The sequence below is a fragment of the Acomys minous genome (genome assembly GCF_964271855.1).
Source record: "Acomys minous genome assembly, chromosome: 10".
In the NCBI taxonomy this organism is placed as follows: Eukaryota; Metazoa; Chordata; class Mammalia; order Rodentia; family Muridae; genus Acomys; species Acomys minous.
In genome coordinates this window covers 34,759,431-34,780,986 of record NC_140491.1, presented here as the reverse complement: position 1 = coordinate 34,780,986, position 21,556 = coordinate 34,759,431, and the positions used below count along the sequence as shown (strand labels likewise).

Below are 21,556 nucleotides of genomic sequence, written 5' to 3'. Positions count from 1 at the left end.
GCTCACAGCCGGGCCACCATACTCAGCTGTAGCAGTCAGTCTTGATGTCAGGTACCATTGCCCATCACTTATTAGTTGGTTTCTTTTGTCTCAGACTTACTACGTAATCAAAGAGGTTCTGATCTTAACTTTTGATCCTCCAACCTCCACCACCTGAGTGCTAGGATTACCACTGTGCACGTTCTCTTCATGCAATGATGAGATGAAAGTCAGGGCTGCAGATGTGCTGGGCAAACACTGTCTGTACCAACTGGACCACATTCCAGCCTGGGGCTTTATTTTTATTTGTTTGTTTTGTTTTTGAGACAGAGTTTCTCTGTGTAGCCTTGGCTGTTCTGGACTCGCTTTGTAGACCAGGCTGGCCTCAAACTCGGAGATCTGCCTGCTTCTGCCATTAGAGATTCACCATGCATCCTACTTTTGTTCTCTGAGAGTTTGTTTTTTCTGAGAGTCTTGTTCAGTAGACTGAAACAGTTTGTTCTTTCGTGGTCAGCTCATCTTATATAACATGTCCTCTGGTTTCTGTGTCACGGTGTATGGCAGGATTTCCATTGCAAAGCTGAGTTAATATGTGCATGCTGCATTGGTTTGTTGATGAACACGCAGGTGGCTGCTGTTGGGGATGCTGCAGTAAACACGCATGCACACATCTTACAGAGATCCTGCTCTTTCAGGTGCATGCCTAGACATGGGCCTGCTACCAAATGTGCTTGTCTGTTCATAGCAATCCACTCTGATAGTTCACAGCAGCAACACCATTCCATCCTCACCAGCAAGACTCTTCGCTGATACATTTTGTGGTTTGGGTGTGATTTTGTTATTGCTGTTTTGAGACAGGGTCAGTGTCTGGAACGTCCTGTGTCGACCAGATTGGCCTTGAACTCACAGATATTAACCTGTTGCTCCCCCTTCCGAGTGCTGGGACTAACGGCATGTGCCACCATGCCTGGTCATATTTTGATTTGGTAAGAGCCATCCTAACAGATGTAAGGTGATGCTTCATTGTATCTTTTATTTGCATTTCTCCACTAACTCATGATAAGAGGGTGTTGGGTCTCCTGGAGCTGGAGCAGAAGCTGTTCTGAGCTGCTTGATGTGGGTTCTGGGAATGGAGTGAGCCATCTCTCCACACACACCACATCCCTTATATACTTGTGTAGTATTATTAGAGACCTTTGCATACTGTTTATTTGCTAAGTTTGAACTGTTTGGTGGCTGGGTTGCATTGTGGTTGAAGAATATGTTTGATCTGCCTTCCAGCATTCTACCTCCTAGCAGGATTTGGGTACCTTAACGAGTAGTGTTGGGAGAGTTGGACCTGAGAAAGGTGCCAGGTGCTATGGTAACTCAGGGACTCAGTGTCTGCCAGAGTCTCATTGTCTTATGTCTTAAAGCTACTCTCCTATTAGATCCAGATGAAGGCATGGGGCAAAAGCTGTTTTGGGTGCATCTTTATTCATTGGATAGACAGGAAAGGAAGAATCTCTTTTGTGCCCACTCATGCACGCACCCTATTTTTCCCCCTTAGAAGAAGAAGTGCTGAATCCCCAGGAGAACATATCCATGAAGGCAGGTGGTGGTGGCTCAACAGGGAAATGTAGGTTGCCTTGGCCAGCCATGCTGCTTCAGGCAGGCTGACCACTTAAAAGAGGGTCACAGAGCCCCCAGAGAGGATCCCACCATGCCTGCCTGGCCCAGGACCTACACTGGCTACACTAGTCTCTCGTTTCTTATTACCCTGCTGAGGGATATTAAGCTGCTGCTGTTTGCCAGCTTCCTCGTCTTCATTCCCAGCACCGCAAGATTTACTTGCTTACCAGCAGCCAAGAGCTCAGTGCATTTTTTCGCATGCTGCCATTTTGCTGCACCTCCTCACGACAAACATGGCTCGTTTAGCGGCATTTTGCCTCTCATACCAGTGAAGCCTTAGGACTAGACACATTGCATGCTGCTGTCTCTGCCCAAAGCTGACTGGGTAGGAACAGCCAACACAGCGCTGGAGAAAGCAGGTTTAGGGTCTGGGGGAGTAAAGCTAGTCCTTTTCTCCTGACTGTCATTGTCTTTACAGTCCCTACTCTCAAGAAGCTTTGGACGCAGGCCCTAGGTCTGTCTGTCTGCATTTGGGCCTGGTGCAGGTCTGTGCCTGCCTCTTGCTGCGGGGTACAGAGCCCCCGTGGGTCTGCACATGTTGCTGAGTGGGTTTCAGGTCACAGGTGAGCTTGAGTGTGGTGGTGCACACCTTTCATCCCTGCCCTATGGAGGCAGAACCTGTGGAACTCTGTGAGTTCCAGGCTAGCTTGGACTACAGAGTTTTAGGACTCTAAGGGCTACATAGAGAAACCTTGTGCTCAAAAAAGAAAAGAAAAAAGTGCAGGTGAGTTTGCTGAGACAGCACAGTTGATACTGGCAGTACTTGACAGTAGAGACAGGAGGTGGGGCACGGTGCTCAGGCGCAGCTTACATCTTGTGCTCACAGTCAGGGGCCACGAGTGAGGGAGAAGTGTGACAGTGATTCTCCGGACAAGCAGAAAATCATAGTGACTTGACAATTCTTTACATATTCTTTACTTTCTAACTTTTCTATGGAAAATAGTTTTCTGTTTTCTTGTTTGTTGGCTGGTTGGTTTGTGTGTGTGTGTGATTTTTGTTTTGTTTTTTACAATTGAGGTAAAATATTTTTTCATGAAACAGAAATGTTAGTGTGCATTTATAATTCCACATGAAACACGATACCTGCATAATGTGAAGCTTTTGGACCCGTTTTGACTGCCCTGACCAGGGTGGTCCTCACCCCCAGTTTCCTACAGGCTACAGGGGAAGCCCCTTCCCCTCATCTCCTTTTTGGTCACTGTTTTGTTTTTATAGATGAACTTTGTGCTGTTTTGTCCACATACACTGACTTATTTGTTTGTTTTAGTGAAGAGATTGTGGCTCGGCGCTGTTCAGAGACTAGGGCAACATGTGTCTTAGTGTCAGTTTCCCTTCCAGGCGCTGGACTGCTCTAGTGATCATAACTCTGTGGGCCCCTGGTACTGGGAGATGGTTTTTGAGGGCTGAGAGCCTTAGGGTGGCTGTGCCAAGTGTGAAAGAGGCCCATGTGCCGTGTCTGAGCTTTATCGTGCATTAAAGGTCAGGGCTGAGATTTTTTTCTGCCTTTCCCTGTCTAGGTGCCATATGAGACCCTGAATAAACGCTTCCGAGCTGCTCAGAAAAATATTGACCGAGAGACCAGCCACGTCACCATGGTGGTAGCAGAGCTTGAGAAGACCTTGAGTAGTTGCCCGGCCGTGGACTCTGTGGTCAGCCTCCTGGATGGTGTGGTGGAGAAGCTGAGTGTCCTCAAGAGGAAGGTTTGTCCCCTGGAGTGGGCCCTGGCTGGAAGATTGAGAAAGAGGCCAACTGCGCAGGATGTCCAGGCCTCGTGCTGCTAGAAACAGAAAGAGAAGCGTCCTAAGCCTGACTATGAGGAAGCTAGGGCTGCCAGAGACTGATGTGTCACCCACAACTTCCGGGACTGTCAGAATGACCTAGCCACTGAGGATGCCCCTTTAAAGACTTGACTAGTCCTTTAAAACACCTTCAGGCAGCAGAAGAGAATCAGCAGGCCCGGTCACAGACAGGGGTCAGGTAGAAGAAAAGGCCAGAGGACTGCAGCTGTCCTGGAACGGTGTCTAAGCATGAGAGGTCACATGCCAGATGACTCTGGGGCTAGAAAACAACTTGAAAACCTGTAGGAGCCGGGAGTAATGGTGGATGCCTTTAATCCCAACACTCAGGGAAGCAGAGGCAGGCAGCAGTTGTGAGTTCAAGGCCAGCCTTGTCTAGAAATCAGTCAAGACCAGCCAAGGCTTCACAGAGAAACTTTGTCTTGAAAAAAAAAGAGAGATAAAGAAAATCTGTAGGGAACAGGATGTATAAAAATTTTATTTAGAGTTTTAAAAATAAAATAATCAGAAAATGACAGGTTTAAAAAGAAACAAAACACAAGGGCTGAACACTGGTGGCATATACCTTTAACCCCAGCACTTGGGAAGAAGAGACAGACAATCCATTTGAGTTCAAGGCTGCCCTGGTTACATACTCAGCTCCAGGCTGGAGAGGGCCACATAGTGAGAATCCGTCACAAACAAATAATAACCAGGTAGAGTACTAAGACTAGAAAGTGGTTCTAAAGAGATTGTCCAGAATGCAGTGTAAACAGAAGGGCAAGTGCATTAGCGATCATGGACTTGTGACATGGTTGCCCAGAGCCCACAGAAGGGCAGAGACAGGACAGTGGCTGCTGAAGTCATTGACTCACTTACTGCATTACACAGTGAGACTGAAGAGCTCAGAAGGAGATCAACCCTAACAGCAGCCAGGGAAAAGCCCACTCCCAATAGAACTGTAGCCTAGCAGCCATCTTTGGTAGCAGTGACAGAAAGTAATGCTGGTGCTTGAGAAGAAAAAGCCAGCAGGGGCCTGACTTCTGGTATCTTGTTTTTAGCTGTTAGCTCCATGACTATGAAAGGACATGAAACCTGGCTCCTCTGTGGCACTGGCCTTCCAGGAATTCAATTAAACTCAGGGTGTGGCAGCCATGTTGGGCAGTTCAGGTTGAGAACATTTCTACCTAGGATTTAACATTGAACAAAATTGATGTGTGTGTGTGTGTGTGTGTGTGTGTGTGTGTGTGTGTGTGTGTGTGTGTGTTTATACACATAGGGTAGGAAGTGGGGAGAAAGAGATTTAAAAATCAGGCATGTTGGCACATGCTTTTAATCCTAGCATTCAGGAGACAGAGCCAGAAGGATTTTTGTGGGTTTGTGGACAGCCTGGTTTACATAGCAAGTTCTAGGCCAGCTAGGGCTACACAGTTAGACCCTATCTCAAAATGAGCGAATAAATGAATAGTCACTTTGTAGTAAATAGTAAGACAAAGAAAGTACAGCAGATTTCAGATTTTAAGCATCTAACCATGCAGTTTGAACAAGATACACATGCATGGCATCTTGAGGGGCGTAGGCCTCAGCTGTGCTCAGCACGCAGGTGAAGTGGCGGTAGTGTGCATGCTTGTCTCAGTAATCACTGTGCCATACAAACTCACCCCAAACAAGTGTAGAACCCAATTTGTTTTGCTTCTGTCGTTTAGCATCCCGAGCTTGTGCTTTTTGTTGCTTGTCTTTTCGTGAATGTTCAGAAGAGAAACATTTACGTATATTTTCATGGCTGGTGGTGAGGGTCCGAGGGTCATGGGACAAACCATCTAAAGTGTGTCTGCTGTGACTTAGGCGGTAGAGTCCATCCAGGCTGAGGATGAGAGCGCCAAGCTCTGCAAACGTAGGATCGAGCACCTCAAGGAGCACAGCAGTGACCAGCCAGCCGCAGCCAGCATGTGGAAGCGGAAGCGCATGGACCGCATGATGGTGGAGCATCTGCTGCGCTGTGGCTACTACAACACGGCCGTGAAGCTGGCTCGCCAGAGTGGCATTGAGGTGAGCTGTCTGAACTCTTGGTCCCCTGCCTGGGTGTGAGCACCATTGCGTTCCCTTCTGTCCTCACCTGTTGTGCCTCAGCAGCTGCTGAAGATCACAGGATACAAGTAACTTGCTTTTGGCCAACTTGAGCTTATATTTGCACTTGAATTTGTTAGCCTTGTGCCTAAGGAGGTCAGAAGCTTGGTATTCTTGACAGGAGCTCCCTGGAGTCACCAACATGGCCATATAGCCAGGGAAGGGTATTGCTGCCTTCCTGCCCCTGACCAGTAACCACTGGTTATGGCCACTGCCGCTAGACACTGAATATCCACGCTGTGCCTGGCCACCAGGAGTGCATCACTGAACCTATAGGTTACCCCATTTTTTTTCTTGTTAGTTTTCTTGTAAGCCATTATTGTTTTTTAAATTTTTATTAAGTTTATCATGGGGGAGCATGCATGGCTTATAGTGTCACATATGTGGAAGTCAGAGGACAACTTTTGGGAACTAGTTTTCTCCTTCTACCATGTGAGTCGTAGAGCTTGAGCTCAGGTCGTCAGGCTTGGTAGCATCTTTACCCAACTGAGCTATCTCACACCATCCCAGCCGTTGGGGTTCAGTGCATTGGTATTAGTTCCCTTCCCTCCGCTGGCCATGGCCTGCATGTGTAGTGCCCTGTGCTTGGCATGTGGTGCTAACGAGGACCCTGGCCGATGACAGGAAGAGCTGTAGACCCTGGCCAGAGCGTACGGTGCGGGAAGCTCACCTAGGAAGATAGTTTTGTGCTGGTGTTCTTGTTAGTTGAGAAACTGTTTTAATAAGTGTGCTTTTGTTGAAGTACATCTCACAAAGGAAAGAAATTTTGCTTTTGAAATTATGTTTTGAGGCTGGTGAGATGGTTCAGCAGGTAAAGACACTTGTTGCCAAAAGTTTCCTGATTTTTGGTCCCGGTGAATACCTGGTGGAAAGAGAGAACGGACTCCTGCAAGTTATCTACTTCCATGTATCTACTTATTAATATTTAAATCAGTGTGATTTTTAAAAATCTGAAGGCATTTTCATTTTCTTGAGGTAGCTGCCCTGCTTTTCTCATAATGTGCATATATCTCGTTGTCCTGGCCACTCATTCTTGCTAATCTTGCTCGACCCTTTGATGTGGAAGGGCCTAACCTGTGTGAACCTTGTAGAGCTCAGCAGATGATCTGTCTTTGGCCCTTCTCAACAGGCACTGGGGAGAGTGTTGTATTGCGTGTGTGTGTGTGTGCTCTCTCTCTCTCTCTCTCTCTCTCTCTCTCACACACACACACACACACACTTTCAAATGTGCTCAAAACAGACAAAGCAGAACTTTAGGGTGTAGGTGTGGGGCGTTGGCCCTGAGCTGAGAGCTTAGGAGGGGTTTGCCCTCTGCTGGGGATTTGGTGGGGATATTGTTTACTTTGTTCTTGCTGCAGCAAAATGCCTAACAAAAGCAGCTTAAGGAAGGAAGGTCTCATTTGTTGTGAGTGCCAGAGAGGCATGGCCGCAGAGGCAGGGCGCAGCTGCTTATGTGTATACATGGTCGGGAAATAGGAGAGGATCACTGGTGCTCAGTTCTCCCCCACACCCCCACATCCCCAGCCCTTGGAATAGTGTAACCCACATTTTAAGATGAGTTGTCCCACCTCAGTTTACCTAATCTAGGTAATTCCTTACAGCTGTACTCAGATTAATTCCCATGGTGATTCTAAATCTTCCGAGCCGGGAGCCAGCCCAGGTGTGTGTAGTGCATCTGACACGTGTCAGCTTCCCAGTCACTGGGGAGTTTGTGTTCCCTGGAATCTTACTCCCTGGTACTTGTCTATGCACAGTGCTCTAGACAGGTTGGAGTGGAGACGGGGGTGCACTAGGGCCAAGCCTAAGCTCTAGCTGGGAGGCTGGGGTGAAGAGGGTAGAAACCAGTTGCCCCTGCTTATAGGCCACAGGCATGTTGTGACCTGAGCTGCCCCTTCCTCTAAGGACCTTGTGAATATCGAGATGTTCCTGACAGCCAAAGAAGTGGAGGAGTCCTTGGAGAGGCGCGAGACAGCCACCTGCCTTGCCTGGTGCCATGACAACAAGTCTCGGCTCCGGAAGATGAAGGTGGGTGAGCTTCCTGGGCTGGGCTCCGGTGGGAGGAGGGGCCAAGGCGGGGTGGGGCCTGTGCCACCTACTCAGGACCACGCCCTCACCCGCTGGCTGACTTTTGGGTTGGTTTTGGTTTATGAGGTAGAGTTTTGGGGCTTGGGGAGGGTGGGGTTCAGGGCGTTTGGGTGATGGTGCTTCACATTCAGGTAAAAACTCTGAGGAGTCCTCTTGTGGAGCCCCATTGCACGTGCAGCATTCACGCCCCCTGCACTTAGAGTTGAGGCAGCCTGGGGGTCCCCACCCCGTTCTTAAAAGTAACACAGACCACAGATCTTAAAGCCGCTCTCTGCTTTGTGGCAGAGACGTATTAGCTTCATTAGCAGTCCCGCCTCCACCAGAGGGGCTATGGGTTTTGTTTTCTAAACAGTGTTGCTTTAACCCAGCTGGTTGAGCTTGTTAGGGTACATGTAGTCACTGACCAAGAATGACGCTCTGCCACTCAGGGCCACCAAGTGAGGACGGGATGAAGATGGGACAAACGAATAGAGCACAGTACTCACTCCCCTTAAAGAAAGGAGCTTGCTGTAGAACTCGTAAAAGGAAAGCCGGAACTGGTGTGTAACAGTCTGGCCTACTCAGTTCAGCCCACCCGCCCTTCCTCCCTCCCAGAGAAGGAACACTGGGTGTTTTTTCTCTTCTATAAGGAGATCTCCCAAGCTTTGACCTCTCCAGACAGTGAGTGTGTCTGCAGGCTTCCTGAACTTACAGGGGTATTCATGTGGGCTGGGGGTAGGCACCCTGGGAAGGCAGAGCTCGAGAAGTTAAGGTGCTGGATGAATGCTGAGAGGGTGAGCATAGCTTTGGTGTCTAAAAAGTGAGAGAGAAGGGAGGGTTGTCCAGAAACCCTCCGTGATGGTGCCTGGCGACAGGCTGGCTGCATGTTCACAATGTGCACTGCACGCGTGCTCTCCTCTCCCGTCAGGGAAGTGGGGCCGCACTACCCCAACGCCTCACAGACCAGACACTGATTGAATGGGAAGAGAAGCATCTCAGACCCAGTTCACTAAGTTGGGAATACCATATAACAGAGCACCAAGTTGAGGTCTGTAGTTTAGCTTAGGACCCTAGACTCAGCAGGACACTGAAAGAGCAGCCTGGAGGCCTTGTGTCTAGAGGTCACACACAGTGGGAAACGTGGAGGCTCAGCTGCTGCAGAGTGGACTGGGTGCCAGTCATCCCACTACATCATGTGGTAGGTTTAGGTCTGCAGAGTTTATTTGTATGACAAAAGGCACTTCTGTATATGGGTGAGGTATTTGGGGTTATTTTTTGGGGGGATTGGTTGTTTTGTTGGTTTTGTTGTTGTTCTTGGTTTTGTCAGATTTGTGGGTCCTGTGGATCCTGATGCCCAGGTAGGTGCCTAGGCCATGGCACTGCTGACAGGTGGCACCTTCTAACTCTTGTCTGTCTTTGTCCTCAGAGCTGCCTGGAGTTCAGCCTCAGGATTCAGGAGTTCATTGAACTTGTCCGGCAGAACAAACGCCTGGATGCTGTGAGGTAGGTTGTGGTAGGACACTTGGCTGCCATTGCCCTTTCTTCCTCATGGTTGGAGCGCTGGAGAGGAAAACACACATGACGGGGTGCATGGGGTGCTTCCGGTCTGATGGCCTCAATCCTACATGCCCACTGCCTCTCTGCGCTCCCAGGCCAGAGACGGAGGTCCCCTGCTCATTGGACAGTTTGATGTGGCAGTCCAGACCCTCATAGCTGTCAAGTGAGCTAGGCTGGCATTCTAGCCACCCAAGTAAGCCTGTGATTAGGGCTCTGGGCGCCATCTTTCCCACTTGGGAAATAGTCATCAGCTTTAAGTAACAGTTATGCTCCACGGGAAACTGAACTGGTCAGTTCAAGGTTTCTTGGTCTCATGTTTTCTTCATGGCATCTGCTATCGTGCTTATTTGAGGAAGAATACTTGAGGGCTTTCTGCAGGCTTAGCTGGGCTTCTGAGGTCTGTTTTTGCCCTAAGGATCCACGGAACAGTGGCTGGATGGCCACATGGCCTCTACCTGGCAGGTCCCTAGTGGGCCTCTAGCCGTCAAGCATAAGAGTGGAAAGGCCAGCCGTCATACCTGCTCACCCTTGTTTTCTGGAATGTCCCAGGGTACCATGCTTTAGCTTCCACTCCTTCACCTGACCGCTTGCCTTCAGGCAGCTGTATGACATCTGCCTGTCATGGTCTGGTCTGCAAGCCAAAGCTGGAGCAGTGGCTTCTGTCGGGGGTTCTCCACTTCCAGCTTGGCCAAGGCTCCTGCCGTTAGTCCCGGAGTGTGAGTGGTAAAGAGCATTGTGGCCAGGGTCATGTGGTAGACCAGTGAAACCATGACCTGCTGCTCTCTGGACATGTGCTGAGCTGGTGGCATCTCCCAGCACAGGCACTGAAGGAATGTATCTTCCAGATGGTGCGATGTCTGCAATGGCTGAGACTCAGCAGTGACGTGTCCCACCAGAGGAGCCTAGGAGGGGAGCAGAGCAGACCCGGCCCAGGCTTAGCCTTTAGTGACCCAGTACTGCTCTTTCCTGGGAACAAGGGAGGGGAGGGGGAGAACAGGCTAGAGCTGCGTGTGGGCCTCACTGGCTGCCATCACTTCACCGAGCCTCATGCGTTTGTGAATGGAAGAACATGAGCTGCCCGTGCGAGCGTATGTCCTCCCTTGACCACCCTTCTCTCTAGGCTTTGAGCATGGCAGACAAGTGCTCCACCACTGAGTTGATACTCTCTCATGTCTTTTTTTAAGAGACTTGGTTATGCCTGGAGTGGTGGTGCATGCCTCTAATCCTAGCACTTAGAAGGCAGAAGCAAGTGGATCATTGTGAATTTGGGGACAGCCTGGGCTACATAGCAAGTTCCAGTCCTCCAAAAAAGGGGGTGGGAGTCACATTGTTGTGCCCAGTCTTCAAACTCCTGAGCTGCCCTTTCCTCAGTCTCCTGAACAACAAGCAGTTTTGGAAGGGGCACTGTGCATGATGCCTGAGACCCGACCATGGCTCTACAGTCTTAGAGGGAATCACCACTCTCCTCAGAGCTATGGGGGCTGCCTGGCTAGTTGTTCAGGCATATCAGTCTCTGGGTGTCTCACACTTTGGATTTCAAAGAAAAGTTTGACATCACTGTATGTCAGTTGTCAGCTTTACCACTGTGGTGCTTACCTGAGGCACACAACTTCATAGGCAAACAGGCTCATTTTGGTTTGTGTGTTCTGTCCATGGCCACTTGGTCCCATTGCATGGCACCTATGATGAGAAAGAACATGAAGGCAGAAGCACATATGAAGCACAGCCGCTCAGTTCACAGCGGGTAGGAAACAGAGTGGAAGAGGCCAGGGTACCACCATCCCTTCCAGAGCACACCCAAGTGACCTAACTTAACTGCAGTGGGCTCTGCCTACTAAACTTTCTGGTACCTTGAATCATGCCATAGGTGGGCAGCCAGGCCTTCAACCTATAGCCCTTGAGAGACAGTGAAGAGCCAAACAGTATGTTTTCTTTTGTTTTTATTTTATACTGTCTGTGATGATCCTTAAAACAAGATCAGTTCTTTTACCCTTGAACTATGATATCAGAGTCCAAGGCCTGGTACGAGTCTCTGCTTGCTCTTTCTGTTGGGTGGGAAGCTGTGTAAACCAACAGGTGTGTCCTAAGCCAGAATTTACCTGGTAGCTTGTCTTTACTACTTTGTGGGTTCTTTCCCCACCCTTTATATCACCTCCACCTCCACCCTCACCCCCACCCCACTCCCAGTTTCACCCCCTAACACTAGGAGGATGGAGGAGATCTCTGATTCTAATTTCTTTCTTCCTATTTCTTCTTTGAGCACAACTACTAACAAACTACAGCCAACCTCCCCTGAACAACCAACAACTACCCACCCACCTATTGGGCTCTATCTTTTATATACCGTCTGAAAACTTCCCAGAATTCCAGATGTCACAGAATCACAGAAACTATCTGCCCCTGACAAAACCACGCCTCTGCTAGAGCATGAGGCAAATCATAGCTCCTCAAAGCAGCCCTATATCTCTACACCTGGTGTTAAAACGAAAGCATATTCTTACAATAGTTTCGGGTTTTGTTTTGTTTTCCCCGAGACAGGGTTTCTCTGTGTAGCCATGGCTGTCCTGGACTCTCTTTGTAGACCAGGCTGGCCTCGAACTCACAGTGATCTGCTTGCCTGTACCTCCTGAGTGCTGGGATTAAAGATGTGCACCACCACACCCAGCCTAGTTCTGTATTTTTCAAGAAACCAAAATTCCAGAATTCTCACTGCCACCTCCCACTTCCTCTGGCTTTGTGGCCATCTTGCTATTCCCTGGGGAACATCTTCTGCCAGCCTTATTCTCTGTCAAAGCATGCATACCCATTACTCACCTCAGGGCAGCCTCGGGCTCCCAGGACCTTTTAGCTCTTTTTTCTTGACTTAGCCAGCACAGGGCTGAACTACACTGAGATTTGGTTCTGTGGGCTCTGCTGCATCCCTGGGAGCTGGTTAGGTGGACTGGTTGGAGGAGGGGGGGGGGCGCTCCGGTTTAGAGCATGATAGTGGATGAGGCCTGTGGGAAGTGTGAAGCCTAAGGAACTCATGGCTAGGGGCCAGCAGAGGAGAGTTCCGTGTTCCTCCTTCCGGCTGCCCAGCCCTTCTCGGTAAGGAGCTGCTTGGGAACTGGCCGGGAGCTAGCCGTGTGTATTGTGTGAAAGACTGTGTGTGTGTGTGTGGCCGGGAGCTAGCCATATGTATTGTGTGAAAGACTGTGTGTGTGTGTGTGCGGGTGCGGGTGTGGGTGCGGGTGCCGGTGGGTCCGACAAGCCCTGGAGTCCATCTGTGGGCCTGAGTTGCTCCCAACAGCTTTCTGTTGAAAAATGCAGGACTAAAAGTCCCTGAGGCTGAAGGGTAAGCACCCAGGGCAGTTGGAGTTTCTCAAGGCTTGGGCAGTAGCTCTTCTAGCCCTGGCTGAACCCATTTGCTGGTATCTTGACCCCTCAGGCCCCACCCAGTGTATCTTCTGGGATGGAATTCCTTTGTGCCAGATTCTGAAGGTGTTAGTCCGTAAAATTGGAGATTCGGGCCTGGCAACCTGAATTTAACCTTTGGGGCCCACATGATGGAAAGAGAGATCTAAGTCATCTTCTGATCTCTGACTTGTTTAAGTAATCAGTTATTGAAAAGTTGGGAATACAGACTTAAATGTGCCAAAATGTCATTTTTCAGACATGCAAGAAAGCACTTCAGTCAGGCTGAGGGGAGCCAGCTGGATGAGGTCCGCCAGGTCATGGGTATGCTGGCCTTCCCGCCAGACACACACATCTCCCCATACAAGGTAATGTTCCTGTTTCTGTTTACTTAAGTGCCTGCTGGTCCTTGGAGTCAGGGGTCCCTGTGGGGTGGAGTTAGAGGGCGCTGCCAGCTCCTGAGGGCCCTTGTGCTGGCACTTCCTCAACCCTCCCAGCTTGTTCTACTCAGCTGTGTTTATCTGCTGGATTCCCATCTAGCTGATGAGAAGATTGAGGCAAAGGTCAGGAGACTTCAACCTGGAAGGCTCTGGGTCTCCACACCCTGCCCTCCCTCCTTGGCGTTCTCTTGTCATGTCAGCAGTTGGTCCCCTGCGCTACTTTCCCTGGCCTCCTTGCTTTTTTTATAAGGCCACAGTTTGAGCTCTAAAGGGCACTGCATGGTCATGGTGGTGATCTTGCCCTTCTTTGGCTGCTCCTGGTCTCTTTCCTTGGTTTAGGTTTATTGCTTTCAGCCCCCTGTTCTCTGGCCTGTGGTGGGAGAGGGTGTGGTCACGCTCCACTGCTCAGACAGCTTTGTACAAACCTCAGGCCCACTTTGGAGTATCTGTTCCTGGCCCTGAATGAGCAGCCAATAGCTTTTAACCCTTGCCCAGTATAGCCTCACCAAGCCAAAACCTCAGAGACATTAGGTACAGGCTTTGCTCATAGAGTTACATACTTTGTTCCCTGAACCCTGAGCCTGGTCTCTGAAAAGCTTTTGTGTCTGCCCTGTGGACCCATCCACAGTGCCAGCATGCCTGAGTAGAGCCAGTTAGTACCTTTTTAAAGCTCCTGGATTTACTGGGCCCTAGTAAACCCATGCAACTTTGAGGTGTGGGACATCTTGTATTGAAATGCCATCAAGCCAGAGAGTGTCAGGAATGTCTAAATTTATATTTTAAACTAATGTCTTAAATTCCTCTTCACTGCGTTTGAGAAGGTTTGGCTTGGGCCTGAGGCATTTAGTTAGAAGATGAATCATCTCTCAGTTGCAGGGTCTCATTAGTACAGAGAGGAAAGTTAGCACAGGGAGAAGCCTACTCATGGGGTCAGGGTCAGCAGAGTAACAGGCATATCTCAAGTCCTGTCAGTGATGGATATTTGATGACCTGAAAGAGAAAGACCAGGATTGCACCAGAAACCCTTTTAGGTACAAACATGCAATTTAGGGCCCAAAGAACTAAAAAGGAGAACTGAAAGAATGGCTTTTGTAATTAAGGAGGAAAGAACCAGGGCATTGGTGAGGAAGGCAGAGAGGAAGCTTCCTTCAGAGGAAAGAGGCCTGGCCTCAGAGGAAGGGCCCTGAAGGCTGGTGCTGCCCCTTCTGTGAGAGCCTCCCAGACTGGGCAGTCCTCTGAGGACTTCTTCTATAGAAGTCATCCTGAAAAGTGTGTTTTTAAAGAGGTGGAGCGAAGTATGTTGTTTCCCTAATGCTGCTGAGGTTCCACCTCTTTTGCTCTTGTACCTGTGCATTCCTTATCTCTAAGTCACAACATAACCAGGATAGCTCTGAGCTGAGGTCATCTGTTATTGGCCGTCTCATTCTTCACTGGAGTGTCCTCTTTTTCGCCTTTAATTCTCTGCAATTGTTTCATTGTTGCAAGAACACAGGATACACAGCAGGGAGTGTTCTGGAACAGTAAGGCAGCATGTGTCTTGTAATGGCCGCTGGGACATCTCTACTGGCTGGGCCTTGCAGTAACTACCAGGGGAGGGTCCCAGCTCCTCTGCACTGTCTTTCAGGACCTCCTGGACCCAGCCCGGTGGCGAATGCTGATCCAGCAGTTCCGATATGACAACTACCGACTGCACCAGCTGGGAAACAGCTCCGTCTTTACCCTCACCCTGCAGGCTGGGCTCTCGGCAATAAAGACACCGTATCCTCCTTGCTCTGCCTTGCCCTCCGGGTGAAGGCTGAGAGGGCCTGGGACCAGCAGCTTGGGCATTCCTTGGTCTGTGTGGCTTTCCCATTTCAAACGTTGTCATGCATCTGATAATACTATCTTCTTAAGAGTCCTTGAGACTTGAGCCCTAACTGTCTAGTCAGTTTAACTTCTCAGCTTGACTCATAATGGTTGTGGCTCTGGCAAGAAGGCAGCCTCCCTTCTCAGGAAAGACAAGAAAGGCTGATCCTTCCTTGTTTATATTTGGCATCCTGAAGATAACTGACCCAGCCCTTGTATGAGTCCCCCTTGGATGGCTGACCTGTTCCTTCCTGTGATGGACACCCTCTTCCCCCATGGTAGATTTTCATCTCTGGTGTGGCTGATCGTGTTCCTTCTATGGTGGATCTTCCCTCCCGTGTTTGACTCTCATCCCTTGTGTACTTCCTGTAGTGAGAAGTCAGGTGACCTCATCTCTTGTGGGTCTGATCCCCTTTCTCACGTGGATGTCTCTCCCATGTGTATCCATTATATCCACTGTGTGGCTAAACCCCTCTCTGGCTGAACCTGTCCCGTGTGTGCCTGGCCTTGATTGCTACGTGTAGCCAACCCTATTCTGTGTGGGACTGGCTGCCCCACAAGGTAGTGACTGTTCTGGGATCACAGCTGGCACCTGTTGTGCTGTGCTCTAAGCTGGGGCTCAAGGCCCACCCTCGTCACCATCTCTAGTGGACATGGCAGTCTGACAGTCCACCAGAACACCCCTGTCTCACACTTTTGCCTGTTCTACCTAGAAATTTGAGTTGGAGGTGCCTGCAAGGGTGCTGTTGTCCCACCGGGTGGCAATGCTGGTCTAGAGTCAGGTCTCTGTGGCCAGTTACTGAACAGCTGTCGCATTCTTTTAACCTGCATGTTAGCCCTGTTTATTTTCTGCGTGTCATCCTTGTGGCCGTAAGGATGCCCTGTGTCTAGACTGTAGCGGTCACAGCGTGCCTGCCTTGTTGCTGATCCTGTTGGCACAGCCTTTCCTTAACCCTGTGTACAGACAGTGCTACAAGGAGGATGGCAGCTCCAAGAGCCCTGACTGCCCTGTGTGCAGCCGCTCTCTGAACAAACTGGCGCAGCCCCTGCCCATGGCTCACTGTGCCAACTCCCGCCTGGTCTGCAAGATCTCTGGTGACGTGATGAATGAGAACAACCCACCCATGATGCTGCCTAATGGCTACGTCTACGGCTACAATGTGAGGGGCCCAGACGGTCAGGGCTGTGGGCTGGGCAGGGCAGCTGCAGGAGGGTAAAGGGGCACCATGTGGGGTAGTGCCACATTTGAACAACCTCAGGCTTCTTTGCTAGGTATGCCTTCAGGAAGTGACTTCATAAGCTTAGATGCCTTGGGACTGAAGAGATGGCTCCGTAGTTAAGAGCATTTGTTGGTCTTACAGAGCACCTGGGTTTGGTTTCAACATCTACATTGTGGCTCACAGCCATCTGTAACTTGAGTTCCGTGGGACCTGACATCCTCTTCTGAATCTCACATGTATCAGGCACACATACGTACATACATACAGGTGAAATGCACATACACATAAATCTAAAAAAATTTTTAAAATAATATTAGATAGTGTATTCTGTGATAGCATGTTTTGTGGAATGAACCTTAATTCAGATCTTTACTTTGTGTGGGATTTTCTCATTTAATGCATAACTCTGGTCTTGTTTTTCAGTCTCTGCTTTCTATTCGTCAAGATGATAAAGTTGTTTGCCCAAGAACCAAAGAAGTCTTCCACTTCTCCCAAGCTGAGAAAGTATACATCATGTAGGCCCTGCGTTGCCATGAGCACGCCCTCGGCCAGAGGCTGTGTGGTGGGTGGGTGCCATACCCTCCTGCCCTGACCCCTGCCCCAGACCCCAGCCTGCCTCGGCATTTGTTTCTTGCGACCAAAGATCAGTGAGCAACAACACTCTTAGAAAAGAGGAAGTGAGATTTAACAAGTCTGTGCTTGAGAACAGCGTTTGATTGGTAGGGTTTTGTAACATAAGTCGACTGATGCCTCTGCAAGTACTTGCACCTCTCAAAGGAAACTTTCTCTACAGTGTGACCTGAACACCAAGGAAATCCAGAGCATCTCAGAAGTAGGAATTGGTTCATCGGTTATGTCCCTGTGTTTCTCCGTTTCCTTCCTTTTGCTAGTGATGGGACTCAGGGGAGCTTGAGGAGCAGGCTGGTCCTTTGCCAACTCCTGTTGGCCACAGCCTGGGCAAGGTGCTGGCCACACCAGGTTGGCTGCAGTGACTTGTGACGTGGTGCCGAGGCCTTTCCTGACTTCACTGTCTAGCTGCTGCCAAAGCACCATGCACCGCCGCGCCTGGGCTGCTGCTTGAGGAGGCTCTGCCCACATGGCCAGGGTGTCTGGGGCTGTGTCTGTGCACAGGTTCCGTATCTCACCTTCCAGCACCGCCTTATCTCCTGCTTTGAGAATGTATTCACGGGAAAGCCACTGGACTGAGTTTGTGCAGAGGCCTTGCCAGGTGGTTCCGTAGTCTAGAGTGTAAATGCTTTTCATTACAGAAACTGATAGTTCAGCTAAAATAAGTACTGACGGGTTTTCAAAGCAAATGAACCATTGTAATTCACACAAGACCATATTGTAGAGGTTTGTATTTAGCGCTTATTTTTGCATGTTGATGTTGATTAGCTAATGAACTGTAAATGTAAAGCGTGTTAATAAAATAGCTTTCTATTTCTCATTTTTGTGTGAGGTGTTTTCTAAGACCTCATCAGGTCTCTTCTGTTGACCCTGCCAACCAGTAGGCCATGCAGCACCTACATGGGACCTGGGTTTGTCCTGTCACTACAGCAAAGGGGACTCAGCACACCTATTTTGGCCCGGTATACACAGCATAGCCTGCTCACCTCCAAGGGGCTCTTCTGAAGGAAGAGGACATAATTATATAGAATCCTAAGATGGCACTTGGCTTCTGCTGGCTAGCCAGTGCCCACGTGGAGCTGGAACACTGCAGGTTTTTGGAGGACCGAATGGATGTGGATAGCTGCTCTTGGGATCTGAGGAGCCACTCTCGGGAGCAAGGGTTCAGGCTGTAGACTCCAGCAAGCAGGTGCTCACACCATCACACCCACCCGCTCATTCTCTGCTCTTCTGTTGTTGAACTCTGTGGTCTGACTCTTCCTCTGTGACAGCTGCATTGGCCACACCACCCAGTTCTGCCAGTGAAACCAAGCGCTTGTTCCCTAGTTTAAACTGGTGGGGGTAGCCTTTGCCTATGATACCCCCTGCTTCCCAGGCTCTCTGGAGCCACCTTATGCTCTATTTTGGGGACTCTGGCCTAGCACCAGTTGACACTGCTGTAGCCACAGCCTCTCTGGGCCCTTTCCCTTCTACCCATGGTACCAGTGAGAGGGGGGCAGCAGGGTGATCTCAACTTCTTTGGTGGCCTTCACGCAGTGTGGCTGTCCTTTGGTCTTTTGGTTGGATATGACTCTTACCATCTCAAGTCAGTAGCTGCAATCGCCTGCGCGTGAGCCTCATGTGATTAAGGAGAGTCATGTTCTCTTAGGGCTAGGGAAGGGCCAGGAGGCTTCTCCGCTCACCAAGACTATACAAGGAAAACAGATAGGGAATGGGAGTGTTGTAGCTGTTTATAAATTACATGGGGCCAAGTGGTAGTAGTACATGCCATTAATCCCAGCACTCGGGAGGCAGAGGCAAGCAGATCTCTGTGAATTTGAGGCCAGTCTTGCCTACAAAGTGAGTCCAGGACATCCAAGACAACACAGAGAAACCCTGTCTCAAAAAGCAAAAAACAAAACAAAAAAGATAACGGGAACTTCTTGGTACTGTAGCTACCTTCAAGTCTCCCGTGCTCCTGTAAGTAATCCAAATACACTCATGGGTTCATCAAGCTGGACTTGAATGGAACCCTTTCTCTGGTCTGCTGGTGCCTTGGCTCTGTGGTGTGAGCTGGCGTGCCCCTGTGCTGCAGGAGCGCTGGCAGGCTTTCTGCTTTGGGTGATAAAACATACAGCTGGAGTTGAGCTCTGCCTTGAGGGAAGCTGCCTGCACGAAGCGGGGAAAGGACATGCAGGCGCCATTTTTCCAGAGTCGCTTCTAATTTAGCAAGAAATAGATAAGACACTGACGTGGAAGGCTTTAGTCTTGGTTGCATTTTTATTGCCGTGATAAAATGTAACCTATAGAAGAAAGCATTTAATTCGAGGGCACACGGATCCAGAGCATTAGAGTCCATAACCATCATGGTGGAAGGCATGACATTGAGGTAACAACTGAGGGGGAGAGGGAGAAGAGAGGGAACCAAGGATGATGTAGGCTTTTAAAACAAATCCCACCCCCAGTGACACACCCCTTCCAGGAAAGCCACACCTCTTTCCCAGCCCCCTTCACTCCACCACAGCCAGGCAGTGGTTTTTTGTGTGTGTGTGTGTGTGTAGCTTTGGCTGTCCTGGACTCACTTTGTAGACCAGGCTGGCCTCGAACTCACAGCGATCCACCTACCTCTGCCTCCCCAGTGCTGGGATTAAAGGCATGTACCATACCCGCCCGGCACACCACACCTCTTCATCTTTCCAGTTATACCGAGTGGGGACCAAGCATTCAAGCATGAGCACATGAGGGCTGTTCTCATTCAGACCACCAGTCTTGTGTCTGTATGGGTGTGTGCGCGCTCATGGAGGTTACAGGCTAACTTTGGACATCACTCTCCAGGTGTATTCCCACCACTGCGGAGGTGGGAGCTCTCTTGAGATGGACATCTCAGCTGCACCCACAGTGTGGTGCCTGCAACTGAGGACTTCGCAGGGCAGTCAGAGGCTCCACACTGAGTTACATGCTTGTCACTCCCTTCTAATAAGCAAAGCTTGGGCTTTAGTGAATATGTGGCCAACTGTACTGATAGTTCATGTTTAACACCCCAAAGCACCAGGGACAGGGCTCAGCAGCAGATGGGCATGCAGGTAGAGCAGTGCCAGCAAAAGACAGCTTATTCTATGGGTGAGTCACTACCCCCCCATTAGTACACTGTATATTTCTCCCTATAAGAAAATACAATGTGGGGTTGGGGGCTGAAGAGATGGCTCGGGGATTAAGAGCACTTCCTGCAGAGCACCCAAGTTTGATCCCCAGCACCCACATGGTCATTTATAACCATCTGTGATACCAGTTCCAGGGAATTCAATGCCTTCTAACACATGCACATTACACGTACTTGCATGTAACAAGATGCATAGATATTTTTTAAAAATTTTTTTAAATAGGGAGGAGTGTACTGCTGGAATACACTATGCATACAACATTTGGAGAATTATACATGAGGGATGCTTGGGTAAATTGGAGCTTATAAAGTTGATAGATTACTGTGTCACCCCAAGACGTTTTTAGAAAAAAAAATAACATATATGAGTGTTTGCCTGTATACGTGTATATAGATGTGTGTGTGCCGCATGTATACAGTGGCCACAGAGGCTGAGGCGGGGGTTGGGGGGAGGATCAGATCCCTTGGAACTGGAGTTAGATACTTGTGAGCGAGACTCCCATGTGGGTGTTGGGTTCTAATTGAACCCAAGTTCTCCATAAGAGAAGCAAATGCGCTTAACTGCTGAGTGGTCTCTCCGGCCATCCCCGTCCCCCAGCCAGGCCTTTTGACATGAAAGTGTGATTGGAGAGGCTAGATGGATCGTGGAGGGACAGATCCAACCCATGCTGGGTACACGGCGTTGCTCTTTTGACAGAACAACTGATGCAAGTGATGGGATCTAGCATCGGCATCAGTAATAATAATAATGATGATGATGATGATATAACTATTATTATTGTTATATTAGACCTTGTTGGCTTGTTTGGTTTCCTCATAGCCCCAAGAACAATTCTCACTTGCTTTGAGTGGAAGGCAGCAAACCTTCAGAGATCCTGCCCGCCCTTTGTATAAAGGTCCCATTATGTACCACTAGCCTCAAACTGTCTTTCAAGTTTGGCAAAGCATCTGGAAGAACAGCAAAAGCAGCATTTAAAGACTTTGAATGAAGGTTGTGTCAGATAGTCCAAGAACAAACAGGTTATTGAGAGAAAATCCCAGAGCCAGGAAGAATCTCAGTGCCACCTCCCTGTGCCTTGTTGGCCTGGGGGCTAATGAAGCCCCTTGTATAACACAGGCTTTGTCTCCTCAGCGCTTTGTTCTCTTTTCCATGCCACCTGTGTCCATTTTGTTTAATAATTCCATCTTGTCTCTGCAGACTTATGAGTCATGTCCCACTTTTTCTCCCCCCCATGGAATCAAATCTAGGGCCTCATACATACTGAGTAAACGCTTGGTCAGTAAGCCAAACTCCCAGTCTTGCTGTGTCTAATTCATTTTGTTACTTTAGGGGTTCTCTTGACGGGAGGGGTATGTTGTGAGAAATGGATCACTGTTATGTGATCGTAGAATGCCACATAGAATGCTAACATAGGATTTAAAAGTCTGCTGTGGCATTAGGTATTGTATTTGGTCTGTCATCAACTGAAATGCCACTATATTCTGTGTGACTGTTTATCCCAGTGCACCCTCAAGTAGCATGCCAAATTCTGTAAGAAAACAACTCTTGGGACATATACTACGATTTTCCCCTCCATATCACTTGAGTAACTTGTCATAATTTTTTTCCTGAATATTAAACTTCATAATCCATTGAACTGTAGCTTATAAAAGGAATTTGAAATTATTCCATCAGCTTTATCATTTACAGTTCTTCAGTTGCTCAGCTTCTGCACCTGA

General features: G+C 49.1%; 1 protein-coding gene across 1 annotated transcript in view; it reads left to right on the top strand.

Moving 5' to 3' along the window:
* MAEA (macrophage erythroblast attacher, E3 ubiquitin ligase) overlaps positions 1-17,518 on the top strand; it is a 36,127-nt gene extending 18,609 nt beyond the window's left edge. The window contains exons 2-9 of the mRNA XM_084797817.1: positions 3,168-3,350; positions 5,271-5,474; positions 7,455-7,577; positions 9,043-9,119; positions 12,826-12,934; positions 14,631-14,764; positions 15,816-16,011; positions 16,495-17,518. Of these exons, the coding sequence (XP_084653943.1) occupies positions 3,168-3,350; positions 5,271-5,474; positions 7,455-7,577; positions 9,043-9,119; positions 12,826-12,934; positions 14,631-14,764; positions 15,816-16,011; positions 16,495-16,590 (1,122 nt within the window). The 3' untranslated portion in view covers positions 16,591-17,518. The remainder of the gene's footprint in view (positions 1-3,167; positions 3,351-5,270; positions 5,475-7,454; positions 7,578-9,042; positions 9,120-12,825; positions 12,935-14,630; positions 14,765-15,815; positions 16,012-16,494) is intronic.
* Positions 17,519-21,556: the final 4,038 nt, after the last annotated feature.